The 12,915-nt window shown below is 43.3% G+C and overlaps 1 protein-coding gene across 1 annotated transcript; it reads left to right on the top strand.

The window, feature by feature from the left end:
• Positions 1 to 14: 14 nt before the first annotated feature.
• cdk5rap1 (CDK5 regulatory subunit associated protein 1) lies at positions 15 to 12,882 on the top strand. Its single transcript, XM_063215754.1, has 13 exons — positions 15 to 595; positions 704 to 807; positions 897 to 931; positions 1,351 to 1,451; positions 1,891 to 2,101; positions 4,078 to 4,198; positions 4,942 to 5,172; positions 6,641 to 6,738; positions 7,458 to 7,513; positions 7,874 to 8,004; positions 9,976 to 10,125; positions 12,179 to 12,322; positions 12,618 to 12,882. Exons 1-13 carry the CDS (start codon positions 331 to 333, stop codon positions 12,807 to 12,809), a joined length of 1,839 nt encoding a protein of 612 aa, XP_063071824.1. The 5' UTR covers positions 15 to 330; the 3' UTR covers positions 12,810 to 12,882.
• Positions 12,883 to 12,915: the final 33 nt, after the last annotated feature.

Genomic DNA, 12,915 nt, shown 5'->3' with positions numbered 1-12,915 from the left:
ACTGGCGGAACTAAACAAGTTTTGAAGGGTGACCGATGGAAATACGGAGGCTGTGCTTACTGAAGTTAACGAGATTTTCTTATATTTGGCAAGTAACCAATGCAACATGACCATGCCTCTCTTTTATTTAAGAGGTCTGATATAAATTAATTTATCAGACGATGCACGGGAAACTGTCCAACATAGCTATATGGCTGCCATGCTTCTGCATTGAATGAACTGCCACCAACAACACATGTTCATGTTGGGTGAAATAGTCGGCCAATAAAAATACAAAATGCAGTCGATTTAAATAACATTTCAGTGTGTGTAGCATATAAACAAAGCAGCATGTTTAGATTACCAAAGTTGTTCGTCCAGCAAAACCTGTGTGCACTGTCAATAACACAACGCTATTGCTCAGTGAAAACATCACCCAGCAGTAACAAGGAGAAAGAGCAATTGTTCAAGACAAAATTGGCGACTGGTCCTGGTTTTCAGGACTTCATCAAAGATGTGTCTGCAAATGTCAAGTCTAATAATAATGTCAAATACGAATCCGACCACATACACGCGTATCTTCCCGAGGACACAGCTTCTGGGGATTCAAGAAAAGGTAGGTCTATCCTGGAATTATTTTTTTTTACTTATTTGTTATAATACACTATCAATAGCCTACAAGCTACTTCAAAACCCTATAGCTCACCCCTTGCATTGTCCGCAGTGTTTTTCGAAACGTATGGATGCCAGATGAACGTCAACGACACTGAAATTGCATGGTCAATTTTACAAAAGAATGGATATCTACGAGTCAGAGAATTATCTGAGGTAATTCTACAACTAACCAAGTGTTGAAACCATACAGAGAACTGGGTTTTTCCCCCTCACATAATTTCTTTCAACATTTGTTTTGCCAGGCAGATGTTGTTCTCCTAGTCACCTGTTCAGTCAGGTAAAGATGCAGATTCACACTTTTTATTACTGGTTCATCACTGGTTCATTACTGTCACTCACCAATGTTAAATGTTCAGCTATTATTTATTTCTCCATCTCTTCACTTTACTGTATTTGTCCATCACTGTTTCTTGTCCTGTCTTGCACTTTGATGTCAGTTTGTAAATGTCAGTCCTGTGTATGTCTACCTTGTTTCATGGTATAGAGAGAGACATTTAATTTCAATTTCCTTATATGACATGATGTGCATATGAAGAAACTGACAGTAAAAGCTGACTTGACTTGACACGATTCAAAGGACCTCAAATAGTTTTGTTCACATTTCATCGCATTTACACAATAATATATTTTTGCACAATGCTGTTCCTGTTGGATGTCCTTGGATTATTCATTTATAATAAAAATGTCTATTTATAGAGAGAAGGCCGAGCAGACTGTATGGAACAGACTCAAACAGCTCACCGCTCTCAAGAAGAGGAGGCCAAAAGTTCAAGGCCCGATGAAGATTGGGCTTCTCGGTAAAGCAGAATATGTGATGTTGATGAATTTCTGAATTGCTGTCATTTCTGTTTGTAACGAGAAGCCATTTCAGAGAGAGAGAGAGAGAGAGAGAGAGAGAGAGAGAGAGAGAGAGAGAGAGAGAGAGAGAGAGAGAGAGAGAGAGAGAGAGAGAGAGAGAGAGAGAGAGAGAGAGAGAGAGAATATATCATGCAATCTGTGAATTATTCCATCCAATGAAACATCATGTGTCTGGTTTCCCTGTAGAATTTAAATGGTGGAGCGACAGGATGTCAGAATAGACTATAGCTGTTGTTATGGTTATTAACAGACCAGTGATGGTCTTGATGATCTTGGCGGTTGCATGGCGGAGCCTAAGGATGTGTGCGCTGTCAGGATGTTTGTCGTTCCATTTACTAACAGATTAGTGGCCGTGGTTGTGTCTGGCGTTTCCTGTAGGTTGCATGGCGGAGCGTCTGAAGTCGGAGCTGCTGGAGCGGGAGAAGCTGCTGGATGTGGTGGCGGGGCCGGATGCCTACAGGGACCTCCCCCGCCTCTTGGCCCTGGCCCGCGGGGGGCAGCAGGCCAGCAACGTGCTCCTCTCCCTGGAGGAGACCTACGCTGACGTCATGCCCGTGCATCACACCCAGCAAGGACACAGCGCCTTTGTGTGAGTGGTACAGGTTTGGATCACGGGGGTAGTAATAATGAGTATTATTATTATTATTATTTTCCTGGAGGCCTCACACAAACACACACACACTCCTACACAGATACCACGATAAGTGACCTTGGGTGTTTTCAAAAGCCAACCGAAAAAAATCGTATTTCTACTTATTTATTTATGGTTGCGGACAGATGAGAGGGCTGGTGCACCGGGTCTAGGTCGAGGCCCCGACCAGCCTTGCCTGCCGGGCTGTAACAGTTACGCCTTCTTAGGCAGGCTCCTGACCTTTGACCACACATAACGTGACCTTGACATCTTACATTAAACGCACTGGCCAGTTGACATGACCGACATCATATCTAGGCAAAGTGCTGGTAACCTCTGACCTATGACTGACCCCTTTGACCTGTGCTGAGAAAAAAAATAAACACGCATACATGCACACATGCACATTAACACAAGAAAAAGAAAGAAAATTAAAAGGCGAAGGAAATGTCTTCCTGGACCCTTTGAGTGTTGCCGCATTAAGGATGTATGATGTGATATGCATGCATAGAGTTTGTATTATTGAATATGTAATTATTTCTGTGAGTCGTAATTATTAGGGGCCGGAATTATTACGATTTTAGTTAAAGAATGTGATTGACATGCTGAGGTGGTGGTGACGTGCGTAGATTGGGTCACGTGGTGATTAGTTTTTGTATATCACCTGGCGCTGGGGATATGGCAGCTAAGTAGTAGATAGTGTGGGTATCTGGGGAGAGCCCACTATTTGTTGACCGCACTTTATATGTTTATAACCGCTGACCACGCTACACCGCTTGGTTTTATGCTTAGAACCGCTCCTTGACCACGCTACACTGCTTGGTTTTATGCTTAGAACCGCTCCTTGACCACACTACACCGCTTGGTTTTATGCTTAAGAACCGCTCCTTGACCATGCTACTCTGTGCACACTTTAAGCTTACTTTGAACAGTGCATTGGCACTTTTCCTGCACGTTTGCACACCTGGCTTCGTTGCTTCGTTCCCCTCTCTACTTGCCATTCTACACTTTATCATGTATAAAACAACTGAGCGCAATGTTTTATTTCCAACATTATTTTTATTAGAAAAAAACATCGCTATTACACAGCACCAACTGAAAAAGTCAACATTTTTAATACATTTTTTTAACCTTTTCACCAAATTTGCTGTCAATTTTTTTTTTCTTTTTGCGATACGTGCACAACTTTTGCGATACGTGTATTGCAAGCCATGATATTGCAATAGCGATACATTTTTGATATATTGTGCAGCCCTACTTCAAATGTCTGGATTTTAACTATGTCATGGATGGAACTCTGAAGTTTACCCTGAAGAAAGATGAGTGAATAAAACAAGAAAACGGAAACGTGGATGATCTTGAAAGCTTCTTTGCATCAATAGCGTGTCGGGCGAATACTTCTCCCCAGTACTCCTCGGTGGCTAAAATATTTGTTTGATTTGCCGCCACTTCATTTATTTTCCTTTTAAATTTTTTTTTTTTAAATGTGAATTATTACATGGGGTGTGGAAAAACGTAATGCTGCTCATGGCTCTTGACTAGACACATTATAAAAAGGAGATACAAATCTAATGATCAGCCTCTTAACCTTGTGCAGCTTTGTTGTTGTCGGTTTCGTTCAGTAAGCACATCTTTTTTTAAATGCTAGTTATAGTGTGCAGTGTACTTGGTTGGCAGATCCACAGAGGTTGCGGAAGAATACCCAGAAACAGAAACACGAGATCAAAGGTTCCTCTCCTCATAATGCTGTTGGAAGATCCACATCAAACAGTGACTCGCTTCTAGGTGTAGCATCGAAAATTCTCTTTTGTGTCTCTGAACACAAGGAAGACACATTTTTTTCAGAATTCAGAACCAACACGGCATACTGAATTCCTGGTGGATATCCATGGTAACCAGAATGCTTCCTTCTCGACTGGTGTCTCTTGGTTTAGGTCCATTATGAGGGGATGTGACAACATGTGCAGCTACTGCATCGTGCCCTTCACCCGGGGCCGAGAGCGCAGCAGACCCGTGGCCTCCATTTTGGAAGAAGTTTGTCTTCTGTCAGAACAGGTGGGACACACACACATACAGTTGTAAACATATACTCACAGCTCAATTTACAGTACCTGATGTCATGACAAAATAATGTGTGGTTGGGATCAGTGGGTCACTAGTCTAATCCATATGAATACTTATTTTGTTGTTAAGAAAAAAATGATTTGTCATTATCACCTTTTGTAACTTGATGGTGACTTGCTGCAGCCCAGAAAATGAAAACAAAATGAGCATGAAGATGCTGTAACTTACTCCCGTTCATCCAGTCCATTGCAGATTACATTAATGCTTGACAATTATGTGTAACAACTGTTAAAGTATGGTATACACAGAGATCATATTGTGCCGTGTCTCTCAGGAAATGTCCCTTGCTAACAATGTTTTGGGAAAGGTTTTTATTGATTGCAAGGGTTGGTTTAATTGAAAGGGTGTGGAGAGCCAGGCCCTTATAATTGCATTATAGTTAAGTTGATTAGAAATTTATTTTATTTATATTATATAACAGGCTCACTTTTTCCAAACCACCACTGTGATTACACATAAACTCACTCGAGTGATAATCCAGCATTTAACATTCGTGAAGGGAAAAAAAAAGATTATTTTAGCAAGCGGTCCAATCTCTAATGTAATGTATGTTTCAGGTGCTCCCATCAAAATAAAGCATGTTGGTCTGTAAAAGTTAATATTGGACGGGAAAGAGAAATCAGATGTTGAGTAACAGCAACACTGTCATTGTCTGTCTGTTCTTTTGTAACCAGGGTGTCCGGGAGGTTACTCTGCTTGGACAGAACGTGAACAGCTACCGTGACACGTCGGAGCAGCAGTTCTGTGGCTCCGGTTCGACGCAGCTCAGCCGTGGCTTCAGCACCGTGTACCGGACCCGGCAGGGTGGCCTGCGTTTCGCCGACCTTCTGGACCAGGTGTCTCTCATCGACCCCAACATGAGGATCCGCTTCACCTCTCCACACCCAAAGGACTTTCCAGACGAGGTCTGAGAGCTGTCCAACCCTCCAGTCCATATAACACAGTTGCATCCCAATTCCATTTATTGTTTGTCCGTGAAATGATGTTAGCAATGACCCGGTACCTCAAGACGAGTCATATAGGGAAACTTTGGCTTACACCTATGGCTTGAGGCACAGCAGAAAAGATCTGATGACGTACAATACAACCTGTATTTATACAGCGCAATATCACAACTAAAGTTGTCTCAAAGCGCTTTCACACACACATACTGTATACACATTCCCACATTCATACACCAGCTCTGGAGACTTTCGTACGGTGCCAATTGTCCAAGGTTCATGTGAGAAGGTGCACAAAACACACACACACTAACACGCACACACACACACTTTCCCACATTCACACACCAGCTCTGCCGGCTGCCGCACTCCATGGACAAACTGAAATGATCTCCCCATGGAAAACCTTAAGTGTATGTGTATAAACCAGGCTTGTACGAAATTCCGAATGGAAAGAGTTTCCATTCACAATGCCATAATACAAACACTAGGTGGTGTCATTACCTTGAATTTCTTTGAATTTAAGCTACACCACCCATTGAAAGTACATAGAACACCACCACCGCATTACTTTGAATTGAAATTCTTTCAATTTTGAATTTCGTACAAGCCTGGTATAAACCTATGTGTATAAACCTTTGTGTATATGTGCCTATAATGACTTGAGGTGCAGCAGAAACGATCAGGTAATATACGGTGTGCTCCTGCTACATTTACAAACTGAAAAGACCTCCCAGACTTTGGGTTTGGTTAGTTTGGCCATCACTAGGCAGGTCAGGTTAACCAAGGAGGAGGTTGCATCAGGGATCTCATATCGCCTTAGGGATCTCATTATTAGTCCAGGATGTACACGCTACTTCTCTGCTGCCTCGGGGAAACACGGGCCTGCTAACAAGTGAAGAATCATGCTCTAAAACTTGTCGTCATTGTAAATTAATGGTCTTTAATTAATCATCACACAAACGCATACTTGTGCAGAGACTCAGGTACAGAAAATGGGAACGTCTTGTTCTTCATGTTAGGCACAAAGTTGTGAATTCCAGTGATAGTTATTTTGTACTGAAGTTGGTAACGATGCATGACAAAAGGAATGTAGGAAATAGTGTCATTGTGTCAACACAGTACAGAGAATATTTGACTGGACAACATGCTGTAGTTCAGCATGGAACACACTGAACATAGAAAAAAACAGCCAAGGTTCTGAACTGTTCCACCGGGTTTCTGAACTTTCCTACTGTTCAGGGGTGCATTTCGCGAAAGCGTAGTTGTTAGCAGTTAGCAACGTGGGTAGTTGCCAATGGGAAATTGCACTGCGACCAACAAAGTAGCTTCCATAGTTAGCAACTACGCTTTCGAGAAGGGCAACCCAGGTCTTTACGTGTGTCCATGCCAAGCTACTCTGAAGGGTGTTGCATGTGAATGTGTGTTGCAGGTGTTGCATCTGATCCAGGAGAGACCCAACATCTGCAAGCAGATCCACCTTCCGGCACAGAGCGGAAGCAGCCGCATTCTCCAGGCCATGCGCCGCGGGTCAGAAAACTTTTTCATTCATCCATCCATTCATCCACCCATCCATCCACCCATCCATCCATCCATCCATCCATCCATCCATCTATCCATATCCATCCATTAATTCATCCATCCATCCATCCACCCATCCATCCATCCATCCATCTCTTGATCTTCCACTTTGCTCTTCCCTCTTCCTCATTCCGTAGACTAGATTGTACAAAGATCCTACAACAAGTTTAACTCGCATGCATGCTACGTATAACTGGGTGCTATATCCTAGAAACGATGTTGAATCAAAAGAAAGGGCAGCACTGATAACAACATGCGGTACACACGCAGCTTTATAGAACCTTAGAACTCTGATGTCACCTGGGCAACCATGGCCTGATGTGCTGATGTGGCCACTGTATACATTCATTGGCAGTGGCCTAAAGGGAGTTGGTCTGTCAGAGGGTTGTAGGTTTGAATCCCACCCTAACCTCCTCCTACCTTGCCATCCATGGCTGAAATGCCAGCAACATCCACATGAGCATAAGTACACACATACACACACACACACAGCTCTCTCTCTCTCTCTCTCTCTCTCTCTCTCTCTCTCTCTCTCTCTCTCTCTCTCTCTCTCTCTCGTGTGTGCGTGCATGCGTTTGTCTGTATGTGCATTAGCAACAAGCATACTAATAGCATGTTCTCTGTGGAAATGCAGTCTAGTTTTTATTGCTACTATCTCTTAATTGCAGATACACCAGGGAAGCCTATCTGGAACTTGTGGGCAACGTTCGCAGCATTATTCCAGGTGAGTATTTTGCACCTTTACTGTTGTCTGTGTCAGCCTGATATTCATTATGAAGTCTTTTATACATTTTGCTTGAAGCTGTTTATCATTTGAAAAGTATACTCATAAAAGCAGCTCTACTGAATTGGGGTTTTTGTTGTCCTTTTTTTGATGTTGTTCATTCTAAAACACAATAGTGTCTCTGTTTTTTTTTTGTTTTTTTTTTGCAAAGTGTACTTAAACTTTTCATCATGATTTTTTGTCTGAGCCACTGTTCATAGACAGACGTTTCTTTAAGTACCAGTGAGCGTATGAAGGACACCCTTTTGTTTGTGTGTGTGCGTGCGTGCGTGCGTGCGTGCATGCGTGCGTGCGGCTCAGATGTGAGCTTGAGTAGTGACTTCATTGCGGGTTTCTGTGGTGAGACGGAGGAGGACCATCAGGAGAGCCTGTCCCTGCTCAGGGCCGTCAGATACAACGTGGGCTTCCTCTTCGCCTACAGCATGAGGAAGGTACAGTACAGTACAGTAAGGAGTACAGTATGGGGCGTGCACCACACATACACTACATGGGCCATTGACCTCTTTTAGTAGTGGATGTCAAGAGTGGTGCAACAACCACCGCTTGGAAACGCCACTACTGTATTGCAGGATTTCAAATGGGCGGACCTCTCACTCCAAAACTGAATCGGTCTTTGTCCTGCACCTTATGTGATGTATGCAAGTTACTGCTGCAGCACTTGAATTTCCACATTGTGAGATAATAAAGGGCATACTTGCTTACTTACTTACTTACTTACTTACTTGACCTTGGATGTGCATAATCATCCTTCTCAGTCGTCCCAACACTCCATTCTAACATGGTCATTGGGTAAAGAGGGCGTACATATGTCATAGCTTGCTTAAGACCAACTCTTGTGCTGTACCGCTTTGTCTTCATCAGGGCTGACCATGGTTCCATAGACATGGTTGTTTCTCTTTGAATTGGTGTGCGGAGAGGGTGCTTGTGATGACTCCAGAGCAGGGCTCCAGAGTGCGACCAATTTGGTCGCACATGCGCCCATTTTTTTCAGTAGTGCGCCTAAAACATATTTTTAGGCGCACCGGTGCGACCAGCCATCAGTAGAACAAAATGAATAGGCAATGCTAAACACCCATTTTAATGGGCATACAATTATTAGCCAGTCTGCAGTAGTGACTCATCTCAAAATAAAACGCGTCAATGCGGTCATTCCTTCAACTCCGCTGAACTTTTCTCCCTCTCGCTGACAGGCAGCCTGGTGGCGACGTTTCAGAATAGAATGTTCGACTTCGAAGTTGCTAAACTACCGGTATCCGAGCGAGTTCACATGTGCTGCTAGCGAGTTAGTGTTCTCAACGTCTGTTGAAACAGACGAGAGTGTTACAATCCCTGGAAAAACGAAATGGCTTGAGGATGTTTTAAACATAGCCACACAAACACAATTGGCCACAACATAAACGCAGACGGGTGCGCGGAGAATGGCCCGTTGCTGTGCGGGCAGAGCTGGCCAAACAACAGGTGACACGCTATCTCTCGGAACTTCTGTGAAAGTTTTTTTTATAGCGACTACATAACCTAGTATTACTGCCTATCTGTCGGCAAGGCATCGTTCAGGCACCGAGAGAGAGCGCACGGAATTGTGCTGTCGTGTTTGTATAGCGCTTGATACCGTCCACAATCATCATGCAGAGCGCTCAAAAATCGGGAAATACAAAACCCAATTTACCTCGGATTCCACTGTAAACATAGGCTATTAGTGTCTAACTTAATAATTTGAAAAACCATGCATTTTTAACTGGGTCTGAAATCTATCTATCTATCTGTCTAACTAACTATATAGCCTAACTAACTTTCTATCTATCTTCATATTGGAATGAATAGGCAATGTGGAACCCTGTGCTTGTGTCGTGTGTGTAGTCTTATTGCAGAAAATTAAAGCTTAGCCTACAGCCAAGATGTGGTAGACCTAGTTAGGTAGGCCTACTGTCATGTCTTCTAAGGAGCACATTTGGATAGCCTATAGCACAAGGAAGGCTCCAGGTCTTTTAAAATAATAATAATGATAATAATAATTATTATTATAGGCCTACTATTATTATTACTGTTATTATATATATATATTTTTTTAAATTAAAGCTGAGGTGCGTGTGTGTGGGCCTAGGTAAAAACATGTGGGTGCACCTAAATTTTGTGCTGGTGCACCTAAAAAAAAATTTTAGGCGCACCAGTGCAACCAGTGCAAAAAGTTAGTCTGGAGCCCTGCTCCAGAGGGTTAACTGTCCCTATGCAGGCCTTCATTGAGACCATTCCAGTTATGTGTCACATGAGAATTTTTTCATAGAAAAACTGAAATTGGGAACTAATCCAACTCAACTCAAAATCTGTGTGTTAAAATTCCCTCTGTAAAACCTCCCTCCCGCCCCTCCTCACGCTCATTGATTCACTGTCTCTGGCTCATGCAGAAGACCCACGCGTACCACCGGCTCCCGGACGACGTGCCCGCACAGGTGAAGCAGCGGAGGCTGCAGGAGCTCATCGCCGTGTTCCGAGAGGAGGCAGCCGCCGTCAACAGCAGCCTGATTGGCAGCACACAGCTGGTCCTGGTGGAGGGAGTGAGTACTACACCCTGACACAGACACACAGCCGAGCACAGCAACAGCAACACTGGGGCCCTAGGCTGCAAATCATTCTAGCTCCTCCTATCCTTCCCTCTGGGCTACAGTCTAACACCCTGTGCCTATGTGTTGGCCCTCCTTTGTGGAGAATACAATTAAGTTACCATTGTCAAGCAGCACAGAGCAGCTTTTGGGGGGCTTTCTTCCCATCCAATATCCATATTGCAAACGAGAAAATAACTTCTTATCTGATATGGTTCTGGAAGGCATTAAATGAAAACGTAGCTCATCGATGACGTCAAACCTCTCATCACAAAGCCATAGGCCAGAGGAAAAGATGTGTGGAAGTAGCTTGACTTGCAGCCACACTACAGCATCACTGTAGTCAGGCTCAGGCTCCGGCTCCTTGCTTGTGTTTGTCCAGCACTCTGCTGCCCCTTGCTGGGCATGCGTGACCAACTCAGCGGGATGGAACATGTTGGTAGTTCTATGGGAGTTACAACTTAAAGCCAAAACAATAGGCTCAGGTATCTGGCCATGACGTCAGTGACAATTGGAAGCTGCCTCCTAATATTTGGGTTTACACTTCTACACAGCCAGTGTAATGGTACAGTGCCCTGACCTACTGAGCCCCATCTCCCCAACTGAGCCCATTTATACATTCTGCACGGCAGAACAGACCAATATGATGTCCTTCTAACGGTGTGAGTGTGGAAAAAAAATTAAGAAGAAAGTAAAAGGCCGGGAAACAGTTTTTTTTGTTTTTTTTTGTGAAAACGTAATATTATTTTATAATTCTTTAACAACCGTTCTCCGGCGGGGGCTGAGGGAGAGCTGAGATCAAGAGGTGATGCAGTGTGTATTCTACTCTTGGCTAGTTTAGACAGTAGTTTGTACTGATAGTTTGTGATAAAAGAGCATTTTAAATTGTTACTGTAATAAAATTTGTTGGGGAGTCATTTGTAGCAAGCTGATGTGTTACGTTTGAACAATCACTGCATTGGCTGCAAAAAGGTGTTACAGAGCTGTGAAAACGTATTAGGTGGTAGATTAGCTATAAAATGGCCTCAAGGGCCGCAAACGTCCCTCGAAACATAGGTTCCTGACCACTGTGTTAAAGGAACATGGTATGGCATGGGTGCATTTTGTCTATACATGGTGTTCACAAAATGTAGCATATTACAGTCCCTCCAGGATTTTGCACTGGGATTTTGTGATTTTTGCGGTCAAAATGTCTGATTTTGTGGCGGCATTTTCTCATTTTTTGCAAAGATTTTGCGCCCCTTTCTGGGATTTACAGAATTAAAATTGGCCAAAACAATATCAAAATACATATAGCCTACTTTACACCCCCACCAATGACATGTCATAATACCATTAAAAAAAAATACAAAGAAAGAACTAAATGGCAAAAATAACAAACAATATCGATCGCAAACTGCATGAGGGTTTGATTGACAGTTGAATATGACAGAAAAGATGCGCTCTCCCAGCGTAAGCGCTTTCGCTGTAGATGGATGGAGGCGGAGCTGGTGTGTGCAGTGGACTGGTGAGTGGACTGATGCTGAAAGTTTGTGCTGAGTGAATGAGTGGACTGGTGGGGAAACTGTGGTGCGTTGGGTAGCGGAACATGCTAGCAGGCGCCTCGCTAGATGCTGTGGATGTTATGGATATTATTATGTATATGTTATGGATTATGTTATGGATGTTATAATATTATTAACACAGTGAAGTAGTTCACCTCTCATTAGAATGGTCTTGTATGTTTGTATAGTACTTAGCTCATGAATATATAGGACTCTCCTAATACTTTCTCCCCTCAGTGTCGCCACAGCACACTGCAAAGCTGGTGACTACACCTCCTTCTTGGAAAATCCCTTTGACATGTGACTGTTTGGTTGTCACGCTATACTTGACACTCTTGTTGACTCTTGAGCTGTGTGGTGTTTCATGAAGCGACATATCAAAACACATTTTCACCCCATATACCGCTGAAAAGCGGGTTAATGCTTGGAGATTGTTTCACCTGCTCCACTCTCTGGTGTGTCAGGAGAGCAAGAGGTCTTCCCAGGAGCTCTCTGGCAGGAGTGATGGCAACGTGAAGGTGATCTTCCCCAAACAGGACGTGACCTCACTTCACCAAACTCCCTCCCACACCCAGACCATCAGGCCAGGAGACTACGTACTCGTCAAGGTACACATGAAGACTTTGGCTGCACGTTATTTAAATATCCCTGTTGCATTAATTAGATACAGTAAAATGGTATATGTTGATATGCTAAAAAAAAGTTATATCCATTGGATCAATGATATGAGAATACACCTGCTTTCCAGTCTTATCAGCACAGTGAAAAAGACTGGCCAATAGTGCTGTAATATTTCTGTTTGTTACCGTGGTATATATTGCTGATTTGCTGTAATTTTGTAATGTTTGCTGAAGTTCATTATCATTATATCTCATCCCATTTTCTTGTTTTTTTCCCCCCCAGATAACCTCAGCCAACTCCCAGAGTATGAGGGGCTATCCTCTGTGTTGCACCACACTGACTCAGGCTGATACCCACTCTCCTGATTTAATCACCAATACCCTGGAACAGCAGCAGCAGGAGCAGCAGCAGCAGCAGCTCTCTACCATGGAGCATCCCAATGACTCACCACACTTGCTCACCACCACCGGTTGAGACACATCATCTTTTAAGGGCTATTTTAATCTGGGCATTTTCCTGGTGGCCCAACAGTCCTCAGGGGCTGATTTTTGTTCTGTGTTTTTTTTTTTTTTTTTGGGGG

The sequence above is a fragment of the Engraulis encrasicolus genome, chromosome 14 (genome assembly GCF_034702125.1).
Source record: "Engraulis encrasicolus isolate BLACKSEA-1 chromosome 14, IST_EnEncr_1.0, whole genome shotgun sequence".
Taxonomy (NCBI): Eukaryota; Metazoa; Chordata; class Actinopteri; order Clupeiformes; family Engraulidae; genus Engraulis; species Engraulis encrasicolus.
This window is presented reverse-complemented; position numbering and strand designations above follow the sequence as displayed.

Coding starts and splice junctions, on each gene's coding strand:
- cdk5rap1 (XM_063215754.1), top strand. CDS start 331: ATGTTTAGATTACCAAAGTTGTTCGTCCAGCAAAACCTGTGTGCACTG. Junction 932..1,350: donor CTAGTCACCTGTTCAGTCAG/GTAAAGATGCAG, acceptor GTCTATTTATAG/AGAGAAGGCCGAGCAGACTG. Junction 6,739..7,457: donor CTCCAGGCCATGCGCCGCGG/GTCAGAAAACTT, acceptor TCTTAATTGCAG/ATACACCAGGGAAGCCTATC.